Raw genomic sequence first — 19,863 nt, 5'->3', positions numbered from 1 at the left:
ATATTATACATTTTCCATCTTTTCTTCTTTTCTTCCCCTTTCATTTCCCCTTCCCCTCCCTCATACCCACCCCATCCCCCCCACACCGAGGTTGTTGAAGACACATCTGCAAAACATCCAAACATACAACATAGATGATACTGGGAAAGAAAAACAAACAAAAAAAACCAAAAAACAATAATAGTATCAATCAGACCTATCTGTATTATGCACAAATATTTAGATACAAAGAAGTAAAGAAAGAACTAAAAACACAAAAAGAAAACTTCTCCAGCACGGCTGTGGCTGTGGAAGAACGTCATCAATGAGGTTATTTCACTCCTTTCCCCACCCCTGCCCATAATATTGTGGTAATTCTTGAGTAGTCTGACCTTCCGCATCTGCGTCTCCCGTTCCCCTCTCCCTCCCCCAGTTCCCCACCTAGCCCCCGGGGGTCTCATTCACACCCATACATACCAGGACAGGGAAGAGGGGGGGAATTAGAAAATAGGAATAAAATAACGATAAAAAATAAGGTAGTGCAGTTAGAGGTGTAAAGCTCTATCCTTTCTAAGTCTCTTCATTGATAGTCAGGGTATCGATGTGTTGCAGAAATGGTTGCCAGGTCACTTGGAATGTTTCAAGGGAGCCCTTTAGGGAGAATCTGATTCGCTCAAGCTTAACATAATGTAGTATCTCATGTATCCATCTGTTGTGAGTGGGTGGGGAAGGGTGTATCCACTTAAAGAGAATAAGTCTCCTAGCGAGGAGGGTAGTAAACGCCACAACTCGTTTTGCAGCCCTAGATATTATCGTAGGGGTATTCGGGATTCCGAAAAAGGCAGTGAGTGGATCTGGGTCTAATGCCACTCCCAGGACCCTACTCAGTGTATCGAATATTGTAGTCCAAAACTCTGTGAGTTTGGGGCACGTCCAAAACATGTGCATATAATCGGCTGGAGATTGTTTACATCTATTACACGCATCCGTTCTATCCGGGTATATCTTTGCTAACCTCGCATTGGTGTAGTGAACTCTATGCAGTATCCTACACTGCAGCAAACTGTGTCTCGCACATATAGAGGAAGTGTGTACCAGGTCTAGTATATGATCCCATGGTTCATCTGTAATGATAATTCCCAGATCCTCGTCCCATTTGGCTTTCAGGGAATCTAAGCAAGTTGGGTTCAACCAAAATATTTTATCATATAAAATTGAGACGAGCCCTTTCCGCCCGGTACCGAGCGATAGAAGAGGGTCAGTCCTAGAGTCTGGAGTCCGGCCAGGGACGGCCAGGAATTCTAAATCAACATTCAAAATTTTTATAAAGAATTTTTTTTTCTCTCTATTCATTCTGTTTAAACCAATGGGGTTTTTCTTCACAGTTGCAGATAAAGATTAGGCTACACCAATATAGTATTAAAATAAACTGATGAGTTATATTCATTAGAAAGTTGATTTAATTGATTTAGTTGGGCTGGGGCTTCTCCCTGGGCTGGGTCTGGGGTTGGAAAGTTGATTTAATAAAAGAAAAAAATACTAATTTAATCAGATTAATCACTTTATTCAAATTGAGGATTTAGTTTGAGGATATATAAAAATAAATATATATATATATTAAAAAAATAATTTACATTTTATTTTTTATTAAAAATGAAGGTTCGAAACGTCCGTTCGAAAAACCCTGACGAAGTTCGAATCCCAAAAACAGGCTTCGGGGACAGCCTTAACCCACACACACGCCACACACACACACACACACACACACACACACACACACACACACACACCCACACACACCACAGAGACACGCACGCACACACTCACACACACACACACAACGCACACACAATGCACACACACCACAGAGACACACGCATACACACACGCACACACACACCACATGCACACACCACACACACACAGTGGACAACACACACGCACACACACACCACATGCACACACCACACACACACAGTGGACAACACACACACACGCACGCACGCACGCACACACACACACACAGTGGACAGCACACACACACTAGGGCTGCACGATTTTGGGAAATAATCTACCTGTAATTGCGATTTTTCTGACGGATATTGCGATTGCGATTAAATTTGCGATTATAATATATATTTTTTTTAAGCAGCCCCACAGAGGTTTATTGTAAAATGCGGCTTGCCTCTGGCCTACACGGTGGGTCTGTTCGGGACACCGAGCCTGAACATGTTTCTTTTTACCTGGGAATCGATACCGGTACCCAACGGTACCTTTGTTTCTTTAATTTACTCCCCCTCTCTGAAGTCTAAACTTCACAACACACAATCTAAAACCCCTTACCTCCCTCTCCCAAACCGTTCCTACAACAATAACAACAACTTGCAAAGGAGATCTTGTATCTCAATGGGACTTAAATACCCACACACACACACACACACACACACACACACACACACACACACACACACACACACACACACACACACACACACACAGCACACAACAGTGAAGCAGCCAGTGTAGACTAGGGATAACATGGTTTTCTCAACTGCACAGTCAGAAAGTTGTGGAAAATAAATGGACTTGGTTTCAAAGCCGCATTCCTCTGCTGTGGAGGATTCAGGGTTTAAGTGGAATGAGAGGAAATACATTAATAATGTGAACAAGCCAGTATGTCAACTGAATTTCATTCTCTTCATTTCATTCTCCTCCATTGAGCGAATATTTTTTTTTATCTAAGTGCTGAAAAAGTAGTCGGGAGAGGCTTGTTCACGCGTCAGACTCAGCTCGTCGGGAGGGGACGACTCATGTGATCATTGTCATCATTCTCTCTCCTCTTCCCTTATTTAGCTTTTTTAAATAATTGGACGGCTTCATTTGGGTTGAATAAGCAACAATGAATGAGCTGGTTCAGTTCTGAGCCGCACGGTGTTCTTGACTGAGGATACATTTTTTTTAGACTATGCAAAGTTACCAGTTGCCTATTCTAGTCCGGGAGGCACGGAGCGTTATTACAGGCTAGTAGGGCTTGGCGATATCGCCAAAAATGATATCGCGATAACGATATCGATAACAATAAAAAAAAATCGAATATGTTAAAAAAAATATATATATTTTTTTTTATAACAGATGTATGTTTATTTTGCAGCAATTCTTTGTCGTTGCCGCCATCTTTAGTGTTACATCCCCTCACACTCCAGTTCTCAGGCTGCAGCTGGTTTAAAAGCGAAAGTAAACAGGCTTCTCTGCTGGCTGTGGCTCCAGGGGAGTTGAACAGTTCTGGCTCTGCTAGTTTATTTTCGATCTTTTGGCGCTTTTTTGGTGGACAAACCACCGCACATGTGCACCGTGACTCGTGACTGGAGACTAGCTCTGCTAGCACACATAGCCTACTGTGTACAGACGGTTTCAAACTGTATTTTAAATTAGAAAGCAAACAAAATAAATGGACAAGAGAAAAATAAATCTCAATTTGGTCAGTATTGTCATTTTGGACAAGCAAAGCCATTACTTTAAGTTGCAGGCAAGAAAGACAAGTCTGTCCACGGTCTCTGGTTTTAAAACTGCCCTGTTGCAGGTCACAAAAAACGTTTTTTTTTTAATATTTTTGTATTGATATTTCTTTTTATTATCAATAGATATCCATTATTAAAATATATTGCAATAATTATCGTTATTGTTTTATTGCCCAGCCCTAATGTATGTTACTAATAAATCCCTTGAACCTTGAACCCCGACTGTCGTCCCCCTCCAGCCTGCCAGGAAGCTGTGCCGCATCGCCCTGCTGTACGACGCCCACCGACCGCACTTCTCCATCAGCGGCGTGTCGGACGGGGAGCGGGGGGGGGCCGTCTCTGACTGCTGCCAGGAGTGGACGCCCAGCGAGGAGGCGGCAGGTGGGGGCACTACTCACTCACTCACTCACTCACTACTCACTCACTCACCCAGGGGCTCACTCACTCACTCACTCACTCACTCACTCACTACTCACTCACTCACCCAGGGGCTCACTCACTCACTCACTCATTACTCACTACTCACTCACTACTCACTCACTCACCCAGGGGCTCACTCACTCACCCAGGGGCTCACTCACTCACTCACTCACTCATTACTCACTACTCACTCACTACTCACTCACTCACCCAGGGGCTCACTCACTCACCCAGGGGCTCACTCACTCACTCAGGGGCTCACTCACTCACTCACTACTCACTACTCACTCACTACTCACTCACTCACTACTCACTCACTCACCCAGGGGCTCACTCACTCACTCACTCAGGGGCTCACTCACTCACTCATTACTCACTACTCACTCACTCACCCAGGGGCTCACTCACTCACTCAGGGGCTCACTCACTCACTCACTACTCACTACTCACTCACTCACTACTCACTCACTCACCCAGGGGCTCACTCACTCACTCAGGGGCTCACTCACTCACTCACTACTCACTACTCACTCACTACTCACTCACTCAGGGGCTCACTCACTCACTCAGGGGCTCACTCACTCACTCACTCTCTCACTCTCTCACTCTCTCACTCGTAGGGCTGACCGCTATTAGTCAAATAGTCCACTAATCGATCGAAAGGAGCCGTAGTCTAATGCAAAAAAAATATTATAATTTCTCTTTATTTCCTCTCTGCTATTATATCCTTGTCTATTTTATCTATTTGACCAACTGTCTGTATTAAGTATGACAGTTCTGTAATGTGACAGTTCTGTAATGGAGGTCCATGAGTATATCCACAGTCACCATGGACTTCATGTGTTGTGAAGTGACGGTGGCACGTAGCGGTACTGCAAGTTAAACTCACTTCCCCCTTAAAAAAAGACACATAGACATGTTACCAAGAAGTGAACTCACCTCTTGGTGTAGCGGTCTGTGACGTCGCCCGTGGTGCGGCCGGCCCGGGTTCGAAACTCCCTCGGGGCATGTCAATATTATTATATTATTATTATTGTATGATATATGATGATACCAGGACCTCACGCACAGGGAACAGACATAGCAGGACTAACAATAGACAGTGGACCATACACTCCTTGCAATTCCATACACACACAAAATAAATTCCCATGGGCTTGTACCCATGTGACATGTCCCTTCGAAGAGTGTTGACCGTTCTGTTTGTAACTTCTGTTTGTTGCATAGGCTCCCATATATCTCCTTACTTGCAATTACTGTGTTGACATAATAACGTTTCAGTTCTGAGACCAGGGGTCGGCAACCCGCGGTGAACTCTGCAGTGTGAATAATTTTTTTTTTTTATTTTAAAGCTATTTTATTAAATCATTTCAAAAGGAACACCTCTTATTTTGGAGATCGAGGTGATACTGTGAACTGAAATAAAAGTGTTTAATATTTCATCAACTAAAATATACGCCACACCCCGCGCCTCTCCCTGCCGTCCGCAGGTGGCTAATCTTGAGGTTCAGACTCCCCAGTAAGCTAACCAGGGATACATCCAAAAAGATTTAAATGGAGGGTTTAATTCAGCATGGACAGATTAATGTGCTTTCACTACTAACAATCGGGGCTTACCTGTATGCTTGATATGTGGCAAGGAATGAGCGAACAACAAAAACACGTCACTTGCCAAAAAAATTAATAAAAGGCATGTATTTAACAAACTAAAACATTTTATAAACATGGTTTTATATTAATTTAACAAATAAACCTAAATCTACTTATGTCGATGAAAATGTCCAATATGCCTAACTAAATAACGGATGTGTGCATAAAACGCTGAAAACAACCAACTGTACTAACGAAGCAACAAGAGTATTTTCAATTGGACTATTATTATTGAAACGGAGGGCTAGGGCCTCCACGGGTTGCGTTTGATAGAGCTGGCGGATACTATGGCGTTGTAACTCCGATTAAAGAATCACACAGAGGCGTGCTGCAGGTATTGGTTGTATTTGGGAACAGAAAGGTGTGTGTGGTTGTCTACAAGGGAATACAATACAGTATACATTAGTAAACACAAAGGAATACAATACAGTATACATTAGTAAACACAGTAGTGGCGCACATAAACATAATGTCATAAACATGTGGTCTATAGCTGCAATAATATTCATTAGCAATACAGTGCAACTACTAGTAACCAAGACATTCACTTAACCGGAGTTATTATAGATAACCTACATAGCCTATGCAGGGGGATGACTCATGCAGTGCATGTAAACAATATATAGGTAGGCGGACTGTAAACCGGGTGTAAAGCTACATTCTATTCACTAGAGGTAGTGAGTGAGTTATATAGCCTAGGCTAGCTCACGTGCGGCTAAGCTAACCACGCAGCATCACTAGCAGGCAGCATATCATAGCAGGGGGAACCTAGGTTGGCTAACGTGTAGCTAAGCTAACGGCGCAGTGTTTCAATAACAGAGGGAACAACGTCAACAGGAATGGATCAGCGGAGACACACTAAGTACAGAGTAAACCGAATGAACGAACTAGGCAGGACTAAACATAGGTACCGTACTCGCGTGTCATTTACGCACACGTTCCTCAAAGGGACAGATATTACTGCTGCAGCAGCCGCACCATCAGGCAGCAACACAGAGAACAGCTTGCTCACGGTAGAAAGGAGAAACTCTTAAAGGGCCAGTAACGTTATCAGAAGACTAGAGTGCAACATAGCACATCACGCTGAACGATTACACTGGCATAAATCAATTACCCTTTCCTGTCAACAACAACATATTAAAGAGCTATTACGGAACAAAGTAGTCTTATTAGCAGGGCTTTCCTACAATTATTATTATTATTATTATTATTATTATTATTATTAATAATAAAATAAAAAACACTCGCTCGGATGTCGCATGTATACAGAGGTACTGGCGTGCCAGCTCTGCCAGCCTGGGGAATCCCCCCGCATGTGACGGCAACACAATCCAGCTGTATGTCATCAGGGCGGCCTTGTGACCCAGCTCTCTCCACGAGCGCCCCTCCCTCCACGACGCGCGCAGCGGCCCAATCTGTCGTCAGGCACACTGGAGCAGACGTATGAAACCATATGAAATATCGAAAATTTTGAAATGGATGCGTTTGTTTGAGAAAACTAATTTCAATAATATATGCCTCATTCTATGCGCACTGCCAGCCAGCTTTTATGCGACTTTCAATGTTGACGGAGAGAAGATCTTATCTCCCGATTCAGACACAATTTAACACAAACGGTTCCAAAGATATTAATGTTTGTAGGCATATTGTCACACCACCAACAAAGTACCGGGTCCGTTGTCTCTTAGTCAGAATGGATTTGGTGCCAGCTGTCATTTCTGCTCCTCTCCGACACTTGAGACCAAACTAAAAATAACAATAGGCACATACTAGAAATAAGCTTTTGAATAAATTCCAATCCCTCTCTATATATATAGTATAAGTATATATAAAACTTTATACACTTTTCGTTTTAACGGGTAAATAGGTTTTGCAGCTCCAGATGAATTTTATTTCGTGCAGGAGGGCGCAAAATTGCTCTTTTGATAGTAAATGTTGCCGACCCCTGCCTTAGTCCAGTGGTTCCCAAAGTCGGGGTCGCGACCCAAAGGTGGGCCGCGAGCAGCCACGGATGGGCCGCGAGATGATTTAAAAAAAAACAAAATTTTTTTTTTTTTTTTTTTTTTTTTTTTTATAAATAAATCTACTTATTTCAACGAACATTTCAAACTAAATAACAGATTATGCACATAAAACGCTGAAAACAACCGAAGCAACAATAGTATTTTAATGAGGCTATTATTATTATCATTATTATTTTGCAACAAGTTAGCCCTCTCATAAATAGCACATATAAATGAATAACTAACTTGAACTAGCTTCAAGGCCCTCGACCTAGCATACCGTGCGGCAAAGGGAACCGCTCCCGCCTACCTCCGGTCAATGGTCTCTAACTACACACCCTCAAGACCCCTACGCTCTGCGTCTTCTGGCCGCCTCAGATCTACTCCTATCCAAGCTCCCGGAGGGTCATCAAAGAGAAGCCGCCTATTCTCAGTCCTTGCCCCACAATGGTGGAATGAACTACCCATCCCAGTTAGGACAGCCGAATCCCGTCCAATCTTTCGCCGTCGACTAAAGACTCACTTCTTCAACCATTATCTGAAATGATAAAAAAAAAAAAAAAAAAAAAAAAAAAAAATCTAACCCCGACTAACCTTAATGTCATGCACTTGTCCTAATAAACTAACCTACACTGTAACACGCAACACTTTGATGAACATTGTTACTCAGCTGATAGAGTTATACCCTTCTTGCTGTCTTGTCGCACAGAACTTGTAAGTCGCTTTGGATAAAAGCGTCAGCTAAATGACTAAATGTAAATGTAAATGTAAACTAACTTAATAGGATTGAAGTGATATTTGGCTTAAAAAATCGGTCACATAAAAAAAAAAAAAAAAAAAAAAAAAAAAGCCAGGCGATGTGCATTGGGCCGCGGCTCTCTGACGCCTTATTTTCTGGGCCCCGGCCTGAAAAGTTTGGGAACCCCTGCCTTAGACCATCATCGGATAAAAAGCTTTCTTGAGTAAAAAAAAAAAAAAGTCAATAACGTGATTGCAAGTAAGAAAACGTTGTCTTCAGGAGTCTTCCTCCCTGTGTGCACTCTTGATATAAACTGCATGTTTGGACAGCAGCGGTGGACAACGGCCTGGACCACTCCGTCCACAAGGTGGCGGTGGCCTTCAGCACGGAGATCTTCGGCACCTTCCGCCAGACCATTGTGTTCGACTTTGGCTCGGAGCCTGTGCTGATGCAGCGCATCATGGTGGATGCAGCGTCCATAGAAGGTAATTATTGTATTCCACTATTCAGTTTAAGGATTTCGATAAGTGTTAAAGGACACCTCAACATTTAAAGTGGGGTGAAGTATTAACCCTCTCCCCTCTCCTCTGCTCCCCTCTCCTCCCCTCTCCTCTCTCCTCTCCTCTCCTCTCCTGTCTCCTCTCCTGTCTCCTCTCCTCTCCTCCTCTCCTGTCTCCTCTCCCCTCCTCTCCTCCTCCTCTCCTGTCTCCTCTCCTCCTCTCCTCTCCTCTCCTCTTCTCTCCTCTCCTCTCCTCTCCTCTCCTCTCCTCTCCTCTCCCCTCCCCTCCTCTCCTCTCCTCTCCTCTCCTCTCCTGTCTCCTCTCCCCTCCTCTCCCCTCCTCTCCTCCTCCTCTCCTGTCTCCTTTCCTCCTCTCCTCTCCTCTCCCCTCCCCCCTCCTTTCCTCCCCTCCTCTCCTCTCCTCTCCTCTCCTCTCCTCTCCTCTCCTCTCCTCTCCTCTCCTCTCCTCTCCTCTCCTCTCCTCTCCTCTCCTCTCCTCTCCTCTCCTCTCCTCTCCTCTCCCCTCCCCTCCCCTCCTCTCCTAGACCTGGAGCACCTACAGCTTGCCAGGCAGCAGCTCTTGTTGACGTCCAAGCGCTGGGACTCGTCCTGCAAGACCATCGTGGAGTTCTGCCCCAACGAGACCATGGCCGACCTGGAGCGCAGCCTGCTGTCCCGCTACCAGATCCCCCTGTCGGCCGACCAGCTGTTCACCCAGTCGGTGCTGGACAAGGGCCTGACCAAAGAGAACTACCAGGCCCGTCTCCACGACCTGCTCTACATCGAGGAGATCGCTCAGTACAAGGAAGTCAGCAAGTGAGTCATGTTATATATGATGTTGACCCTTTCACTGCCACGCTACAAAAGGGTTAACTCTTTCACTGCCACACTACCAAAGGGTTAACCCTTTCACTGCCACACCGCCAAAGGGTTAACCCTTTCACTGCCACACTACCAAAGGGTTAACCCTTTCACTGCCACACTACCAAAGGGTTAACCCTTTCACTACCACACTACAGAAGGTTAACCTTTCACTACCACACTACAGAAGGTTAACCCTTTCACTACCACACTACAGAAGGTTAACCTTTCACTACCACATTACAGAAGGTTAACCTTTCACTACCACACTACAGAAGGTTAACCTTTCACTACCACACTACCAAAGGGTTAACCCTTTCACTACCACACTACAGAAGGTTAACCTTTCACTGCCACACTACAGAAGGTTAACCTTTCACTACCACACTACAGAAGGTTAACCTTTCACTACCACACTACCAAAGGGTTAACCCTTTCACTACCACACTACAGGAGGTTAACCTTTCACTGCCACACTACAGAAGGTTAACCTTTCACTACCATACTACAGAAGGTTAACCCTTTCACTGCCACACTACCAAAGGGTTAACCCTTTCACTACCACACTACAGAAGGTTAACCCTTTCACTACCACATTACAGAAGGTTAACCTTTCACTACCACACTACAGAAGGTTAACCTTTCACTGCCACACTACAGAAGGTTAACCTTTCACTACCACACTACAGAAGGTTAACCCTTTCACTGCCACACCGCCAAAGGGTTAACCCTTTCACTGTCACTACAGAAGGTTAACCCTTTCACTACCACACTACCAAAGGGTTAACCCTTTCACTGCCACACTACAGAAGGTTACCACTTTCACTGCCACACTACCAAAGTGTTGTGAAGGGCCAGATTAAACCGAATATATATATTTATTTATATATATATATTTAATTGTATTTGTATATTCTCTAATATTCCCTGATATCCCTTGTATATTCCTTGTACAATATGCATTGAATATCCATTCTAGCCTACTGAACATCCCATAATAGTCTCCATTCTACTATTGGTCGAGACCTTGGTGCCAGGCTGCCATACCCCTCAGACCCAGTTCAAACGTACCGCTCCACATGTACGAACAAGTCCTAGTTCCGCGTAGGAATCTGACTACCGCACCACTAATGGGACTATTTGTTCATAGTGCGTATATATACTGCGCTACTAAAGTAGGACTTCCTTTTCAGTCCAGTTTCTTACCCTCCAATAGAGTCACAGACGTAAAGCCTCCCCGCGACGCCACGTGTGGGAGTAAGGCCAAGTTCGCCTACCATCGGTATTGAGACATCGTGTATATTAATATTTGAATAGTCATATTTGGCACTATATCGTCGAGTTGGACGTAGTCTATTAAGCTAATAATAGTCTGTTAATATATAGTGCTTCGTGCGGTGAGAATACTACCGTAGTCAGTACCCCATCGTTTCGGGCAAAGAACTGGCTGCTTATCCAGGGTGGTTGACCCCACGTGAAGCTGCACCCGAGGAGCCCCAGAGCCGACGAGCGAGTGGACCTGTATACCGGATTATTCTACCGACGACAGCCCGCCTTCCCAGGCACGGATTATGCTTTGTATACTTTGATTATTCCATGGATAAAGACCCCCGACACTGCCGTGTGTTGGAACCCCCCCCCTGGAGAGGACGCAAGGTGAGGAGACGCTCTGCAAGACGAGGTCGCTTCACGTCTCTCCTCCGTGGACCGGAGAACGCCGGCCCACAAAGAGTCCACCTGCTTTCATCTGTGGTCCAAGGATCGCCGGCGCATTGAACGGCACTACAGTGGGTTCACCTGGGATACCCTTGGCCGGATGAGGCAGCCGGATTCTACCCCCCCCCCCCTCCTACTCCTGTCGGCTTACAAGCGACCGGATTAACCCCCCCTAGTGTATCCAGTATATAATCATTAAAGTATCATTGCTGTTATTCCTTAAACTATTCCAGGTCGTATATGTACCACCTGCGCCTTCAGAGATTGGACATTCTCTATTGATATACCGACGAATACTCTTGCCATAAAAGTGCATACTAATTCCCATTCATAAATGTGATTGATTTGATTAAGTGCACACCATCGCTGTGTAGAAATAAAGACCTATTTCTAATTCGTACATTTGTGTTGGATCCGTTTCATCTACGTGACAGTGTTCATCATAATATATTTATGCCGTGTACTGGGTGGCCGAATATTAAGTACAAAGGTAGTGGTAGTAAGTATCATATCTAGTAATACAGTCAGGGAATTGTACCCCTCAGGTTAACCCTTTCACTGCCACACTACCAAAGGGTTAACCCTTTCACTGCCACACTACCAAAGGGTTAACCCTTTCACTGCCACACTACCAAAGGGTTAACCCTTTCACTGCCACACTACCAAAGGGTTAACCCTTTCACTGTTGCACTACCAAAGGGTTAACCCCTTCACTGCCACACTACCAAAGTCACTGCCACACTACCAAAGGGTTAACCCTTTCACTGCCACACTACAGAAGGTTAACCTTTCACTACCACACTACAGAAGGTTAACCCTTTCACTGCCACACTACAGAAGGTTAACCCTTTCACTGCCACACTACAGAAGGTTAACCCTTTCACTGCCACACTACCAAAGGGTTAACCTTTCACTACCACACTACAGAAGGTTAACCTTTCACTACCACACTACAGAAGGTTAACCCTTTCACTGCCACACTACCAAAGGGTTAACCTTTCACTGTCACACTACAGAAGGTTAACCCTTTCACTGCCACACTACATAAGGTTAACCCTTTCACTGCCACACTACCAAAGGGTTAACCTTTCACTACCACACTACAGAAGGTTAACCTTTCACTACCACACTACGGAAGGTTAACCCTTTCACTGCCACACTACAGAAGGTTAACCCTTTCACTGCCACACTACCAAAGGGTTAACCTTTCACTACCACACTACAGAAGGTTAACCTTTCACTACCACACTACAGAAGGTTAACCCTTTCACTGCCACACTACCAAAGGGTTAACCTTTCACTGTCACACTACAGAAGGTTAACCCTTTCACTGCCACACTACATAAGGTTAACCCTTTCACTGCCACACTACCAAAGGGTTAACCTTTCACTACCACACTACAGAAGGTTAACCTTTCACTACCACACTACGGAAGGTTAACCCTTTCACTACCACACTACAGAAGGTTAACCCTTTCACTACCACACTACAGAAGGTTAACCCTTTCACTACCACACTACCAAAGGGTTAACCCCTTTCACTTCGACAATACCCCAGGTGTTAAAGTGGTCCAACAGTGTCAGACTGTGTGTTGTACCCCAGGTGTGAAGCAGTGACGTCTGCACATTCAGCCTTCCTTAGGAATAATGGTAAAGAAAAAAGGGAATAAAACTGAATCTGAAGAGTTTCTGAAGAATGTTCTGCTGTGTAAGAACCCAGTCCACCACCAGGGGTCAGACGTGAGCTTCCACAATAGAGTGTGTGTGCGCGTGCGTGTGTGTGTGTGTGTGTGTGCGCGCGTGCGTGCCCACGGGTCTCTCTCACACACACAGCTCAGCTCACCAGGTCTGTGTTATTAAAGGATCATATCTCCGAGGTGACTTTTTTTAAATGTGTTTATTTTAATAAATATAATATATCATTTTTGGCACCTGCTGCTCCCCACAGCGGGGGGGGGGGGGGGGGGGGAGAAATGAAGCTATTAGTGATTCCAACACCGCTTACCAACGCAATCAAAGTCTAACCTCGCAATCCCTGTGTAGACAGAAGAGTGGAATCCAACCTGTGCCACTTACTCCTTTCCACCCCCATAATAATGACAGAATTAATTAATTAATTAATCCTTTCACTGCCACACAACAGACAGGGTTAACAGTTTGGTAGTGCAGCAGAGAAAGGGTTAATAAAACAGAGGTTTGTGTTATTTAGTTGTTCACTTGGACTTAGCAACACTGTGGACAATGACAATACAATAATGTATAATATGCAGACATATACTTCGATTTCTATGTCCTCAAAAAAGTATAATAAAAAAGTGTGGTAGTGAATTCTCATATGAGCAACCTTGGAAAACCATAACTCTTGCTTAAAAACAACAATCATAATTAAACGTGAAATAATAATAATGGTATAAGGCGCTTAAAGGAAACAGGTTAAAGCGTTCTCTTCATTCATTCCCCTTGGTTTGATGCAATTGAACAGGTGAATATAATAACATTCACGTTGCAATAGTAACTTGTGCCTGTCTCCCCCTCTAGAGGGCCTGAGTACTAACTCTAGTCCCATGTATTTGAGATCATTAACGGCATGTTTGCATTTGGAAAAATGTCTAGCTACCGAAGACTTGACATCTGAATTTCTCACTGAACATTTGTGTTCACTGATTCTCGATTTAAAGGCTCTAGTTGTTTTACCCACATAAGAAAAATTACACAGACATTTCAGCAGATACACCAGATTTGAGGAATTACACGTAATACGTCCTTTAACGGGTATACTTTTGCCCGTTTTTGGGTGTGTGTAAACATTTTCTTTGATCATGCCTTGACATTGTACACAGGCTTGACAGGGGAAATTACCATCTGGGATATTGGACATAAAATGAGTGGGTTTCCTTATGGGCAAGTCAGTTTTGACTAGAAGGTTAGATAGATTCGCTTGTCTTTTGTAAAAATAATTAGGCGAATGTTGAAACGCTGCCCCTGTTAGGGGATCAGACTGTAGAATATGCCAATATTTATTGACAATGCTACGTATGTCTCTCGTGATAGGACTATAAGTAGAAACAAAAGATACTTTGTCTGAGTTTTCATTTTTCTTTTTGGGGGTAAACAACGTGGCCCTATCGATCAGTTTGGTTTTGTCCAGGGCTTTAAGTGTCAATACGTCACTGTAGCCTCTTTCATGAAAACTCCCACGGAGAACCTCTGCTTGAGCAATAAATCTGTCTTCCGTGTCACAAATTCTCCTATAACGAACGATTTGGCTAAAAGGTAGACTATTCTTCAAAGCAGGGGTGTGGTAACTGGAATAATGTAAGAACGAGTTACGGTCTGTCTCCCTTTTGAAGACATCTGTGTGTAATGAAATACCATTAGGGGCTTTTTTTTATCAGAACATCGAGGAAAGGTATAGTATGCATATCAAACTTCAATGTAAACTTTATAGTTTCTCTACAGGTGTTCAAGTACTCAAGAAAGGCATAAAGATCAGACGATGAACCAGACCAAATAAAAAATAAATCATCAATGTAGCGCATATAGGATTTGACATATTTCTCAAACGGGTTATTATTAAAAATGTGATCCAACTCGTACTTGGACATATACAGGTTGGCTAGGTTCACAGCGGCTGGCGAGCCCATGCTGAGGCCTCTGTTTTGCAAGTAGTATTTATCTTGGAATCTAACATAATTCTTCGTTAGAACTAGGTCGGCTAGATTAACTAGCGCTTCTGTGGAGGGGTGTGATACCTCCCTTGAGTTTAAATAAAAACTCAGTGCGTCTAACGCGTCAGCATGTGGAATGCTGTGGAATATCTCTTGTAGTGGAATTAACACAACATTATGCATACTTTTGACAATAAATAAAATCTGAATTTGTTCTTACTTGCTTGCCTGGGTAAATAAAGGTTAAATAAATGTAAAAAAAATATTTTTTTATTTTTTTACCGATACCGATAATTTTCTATATCACATTTTAATGCCAATATCGCGATAATATCGGACATCCTTAGTAAATACCCATCGTTCAATTAATAAACTGTATGGAAGAGATTGGGATCATTATTTAGTGCAAGGCAACATCAGGCTTGACTTAAAACATTACTTTCCTAACTTAGTGAAACTAAATGTAACAAATTAACACATAGATATAAATGTACTGTTTTGTTATTTCTTTTATTTCTTATTATTAAAAAAATATTATAAAAAAAATTCTATATCTTTTTTTTTACCGTTACCCGATCCATCTAATTTAGTGATGTATGCATTCCTAATTATAACCACACCTCCATTACCCTCTGTAATTATAACCACACCTCCATTACCCTCTGTAATTATAACCACACCTCCATTACCCTCTGTAATTATAACCACACCTCCATTACCTTCTGTAATTATAACCACACCTTCTGTAATTATAACCACACCTTCTGTAATTATAACCACACTTTCTGTAATTATAACCACACCTCCATTACCTTCTGTAATTATAACCACACCTTCTGTAATTATAACCACACCTTCTGTAATTATAACCACACCTTCTGTAATTATAACCACACTTTCTGTAATTATAACCACACCTCCATTACCTTCTGTAATTATAACCACACCTCCATTACCTTCTGTAATTATAACCACACCTTCTGTAATTATAACCACACCTCCATTACCTTCTGTAATTATAACCACACCTTCTGTAATTATAACCACACCTTCTGTAATTATAACCACACCTCCATTACCTTCTGTAATTATAACCACACCTCCATTACCTTCTGTAATTATAACCACACCTTCTGTAATTATAACCACACCTCCATTACCTTCTGTAATTATAACCACACCTTCTGTAATTATAACCACACCTTCTGTAATTATAACCACACCTCCATTACCGTCTGTAATTATAACCACACCTCCATTACCTTCTGTAATTATAACCACACCTTCTGTAATTATAACCACACCTTCTGTAATTATAACCACACCTCCATTACCTTCTGTAATTATAACCACACCTCCATTACCTTCTGTAATTATAACCACACCTTCTGTAATTATAACCACACCTTCTGTAATTATAACCACACCTTCTGTAATTATAACCACACCTCCATTACCTTCTGTAATTATAACCACACCTCCATTACCTTCTGTAATTATAACCACACCTTCTGTAATTATAACCACACCTTCTGTAATTATAACCACACCTTCTGTAATTATAACCACATCTCCGTTACCCTCTGTGTCCGCAGGTTCAACATCAAGGTGAACCTCCAGCTCGTCACCAGTTTCATGCTCACTGGTATCTCCGGGGGAGCCAAGTACGCCCTGAGCGGCCAGCTGTTCGCCCGCTTCAAGCTGACGGAGACGCTGTCTGAGGTAGGGCTGCACCATTTTGGGAAATAATCGAATTGCGATTTTTCTGACCGATATTGCGATTGCGATTACATTTGCGATTATAATACTTTTTTTTAAGCAGCCACACAGAGGTTTATTGTAAAATGCGGCTTGCAACTGGCCTACGCGGTGGGTCTGTTCGGGACACCGAGCCTGAAAATGTTTCTTTTTACCTGGGAATCGATACCGGTACCCAACGGTACCTTTTTTTCTGTACTTTACTCTCCCTCTCTGAAGTCTAAACTTCACAACACACAATCTAAAACCCCTTACCTCCCTCTCCCAAACCGATCTTGTATCTCAATGGGACTTCCTGGTTAAAAAAAGAAATAATACAAAAGAATTGCGATTTAATTTTTTTGCGATTTGATAATTGCATCATTCCGTTCAGCCCTAGTCTGAGGTAACCCTGTCACTTAACACCTAGAACACTATAGTCTGAGTTAACCCTGTCTCTTAACACCTAGAACACTATAGTCTGAGTTAACCCTGTCTCTTAACACCTAGAACACTATAGTCTGAGTTAACCCTGTCACTTAACACCTAGAACACTATAGTCTGAGTTAACCCTGTCACTTAACACCTAGAACACTATAGTCTGAGTTAACCCTGTCACTTAACACCTAGAACACTATAGTCTGAGTTAACCCTGTCACTTAACACCTAGAACACTATAGTCTGAGTTAACCCTGTCACTTAACACCTAGAACACTATAGTCTGAGTTAACCCTGTCACTTAACACCTAGAACACTATAGTCTGAGTTAACCCTGTCTCTTAACACCTAGAACACTATAGTCTGAGTTAACCCTGTCACTTAACACCTAGAACACTATAGTCTGAGTTAACCCTGTCACTTAACACCTAGAACACTATAGTCTGAGTTAACCCTGTCACTTAACACCTAGAACACTATAGTCTGAGTTAACCCTGTCACTTAACACCTAGAACACTATAGTCTGAGTTAACCCTGTCTCTTAACACCTAGAACACTATAGTCTGAGTTAACCCTGTCACTGGCTTCCAATAACTCATAGAATTGATTTTAAGGTCCTTTTCCTAACATATAAAGCTCTTAATGAGCAAGGCCCAAAATACATAGCAAATTCCCTAGTTAGTTATCTGCCCTCAAGAACGCTACGGTCATCCACTACAGGTTTACTAGACACGCCCAGAAACCAAAAAAGGATAGGAAGTATGGCATTTGCCAACTATGCCCCAAAACTATGGAACACACTACCAACACACATCAGAAACGCCAGCTCTATACACATTTTTAAAGGAAAATTAAAAACGTACCTATACAGTCTAGCTTACAAATAGTTATGGCTTGGAAAAACCTGATGGATCCATGAGGCTAGGATAAGCCTTGTGGACCCAACTTTTTAGATGAAGGAACGGGTACATAGGAGACACGCCTCCAGTTTTTCAAAAGTTTTTGACACGCCTCAGCTTCTGAGCTGAAGGAGTGTTTTTGCGGACCTCCCAAACTTTCAAACTTTTTAGATGAAGGAATGGGTACAATAGGAGACACGCCTCCAGTTTTTCAAACGTTTTTGACACACCTCAGCTTCTGAGCTGAAGGCGTGTTTTTGCGGACCTCCCAAACTTTCAAACTTTAGACTGTTTTCTTTATGCGTTTTTCTTTTTCTTTCTTTCTACCACAAGACGCGGCCACTGATGGGTCCATGGGACTTGGATAAGTCCTGTGGACCCAACTCTGGCCACTGACCACATGAGCGAACGGGTACATACGCACACAATACACGGCCACTGATGGATCCGTGGGACTTGGTAAAGCACTATGGACCCAACTATGACCAATGATAAAAACGTAACTACACTAGCATTATAAGACCTAAACATTGCTACCTACCATACAAGTGCATTGGTTTAGTGCATTTCCGGTTGCTACTGAGCGGAAATGTTTGTGCGGACCTGTTCTCCCAAACTGGTAAGCAAATGACTGTTTTTACGTTATTTTCATTTTTACGTTACTATTATTATTATTATTATTATTATTTTTTTTTAACATTGATCTTAACTGATCACTATGACTTTATTGCTTTTATCGTTATATATGCCTATAATTGTGTACAGCACTTTGAGCTACATGACATGTATGAAAGGTGCTTTATAAATACTTACTTACTTACTTACTTACTTACTTAACACCTAGAACACTATAGTCTGAGTTAACCCTGTCACTTAACACCTAGAACACTATAGTCTGAGTTAACCCTGTCACTTAACACCTAGAACACTATAGTCTGAGTTAACCCTGTCACTTAACACCTAGAACACTATAGTCTGAGTTAACCCTGTCACTTAACACCTAGAACACTATAGTCTGAGTTAACCCTGTCACTTAACACCTAGAACACTATAGTCTGAGTTAACCCTGTCACTTAACACCTAGAACACTATAGTCTGAGTTAACCCTGTCACTTAACACCTAGAACACTATAGTCTGAGTTAACCCTGTCACTTAACACCTAGAACACTATAGTCTGAGTTAACCCTGTCACTTAACACCTAGAACACTATAGTCTGAGTTAACCCTGTCACTTAACACCTAGAACACTATAGTCTGAGTTAACCCTGTCACTTAACACCTAGAACACTATAGTCTGAGTTAACCCTGTCACTTAACACCTAGAACACTATAGTCTGAGTTAACCCTGTCACTTAACACCTAGAACACTATAGTCTGAGTTAACCCTGTCACTTAACACCTAGAACACTATAGTCTGAGTTAACCCTGTCACTTAACACCTAGAACACTATAGTCTGAGTTAACCCTGTCACTTAACACCTAGATTCAGAACACTATTACTATAGTCTGAGTTAACCCTGTCACTTAACACCTAGATTCAGAACACTATTACTATAGTCTGAGTTAACCCTGTCACTTAACACCTAGATTCAGGACACTATTACTATAGTCTGAGTTAACCCTGTCACTTAACACCTAGATTCAGAACACTATTACTATAGTCTGAGTTAACCCTGTCACTTAACACCTAGATTCAGGACACTATTACTATAGTCTGAGTTAACCCTGTCACTTA

General features: G+C 42.6%; 1 protein-coding gene across 4 annotated transcripts in view; it reads left to right on the top strand.

Annotated features, from left to right (window-relative positions):
- Positions 1 to 19,863, top strand: part of helz (helicase with zinc finger) — a 186,608-nt gene that overhangs the window by 66,359 nt on the left and 100,386 nt on the right. For 2 of the 4 annotated variants that reach the window (XM_084319194.1, XM_084319193.1), the window contains exons 10-13: positions 3,737 to 3,878; positions 8,642 to 8,794; positions 9,354 to 9,624; positions 16,649 to 16,775. In XM_084319194.1, the coding sequence (XP_084175320.1) occupies positions 3,737 to 3,878; positions 8,642 to 8,794; positions 9,354 to 9,624; positions 16,649 to 16,775 (693 nt within the window). Of the gene's footprint in view, positions 1 to 3,736; positions 3,879 to 8,638; positions 8,795 to 9,353; positions 9,625 to 16,648; positions 16,776 to 19,863 lie in introns of all 4 variants that reach the window. The other 2 variants (XM_084319192.1, XM_084319191.1) reach the window with 1 other exon arrangement.

The sequence above is a fragment of the Notolepis coatsorum genome (assembly GCF_963971535.1).
Source record: "Notolepis coatsorum genome assembly, chromosome: 7".
Taxonomy (NCBI): domain Eukaryota; kingdom Metazoa; phylum Chordata; class Actinopteri; order Aulopiformes; family Paralepididae; genus Notolepis; species Notolepis coatsorum.
Note: the sequence above shows the minus strand (reverse complement) of the source record. Positions and strands in the feature narration are given on the sequence as shown.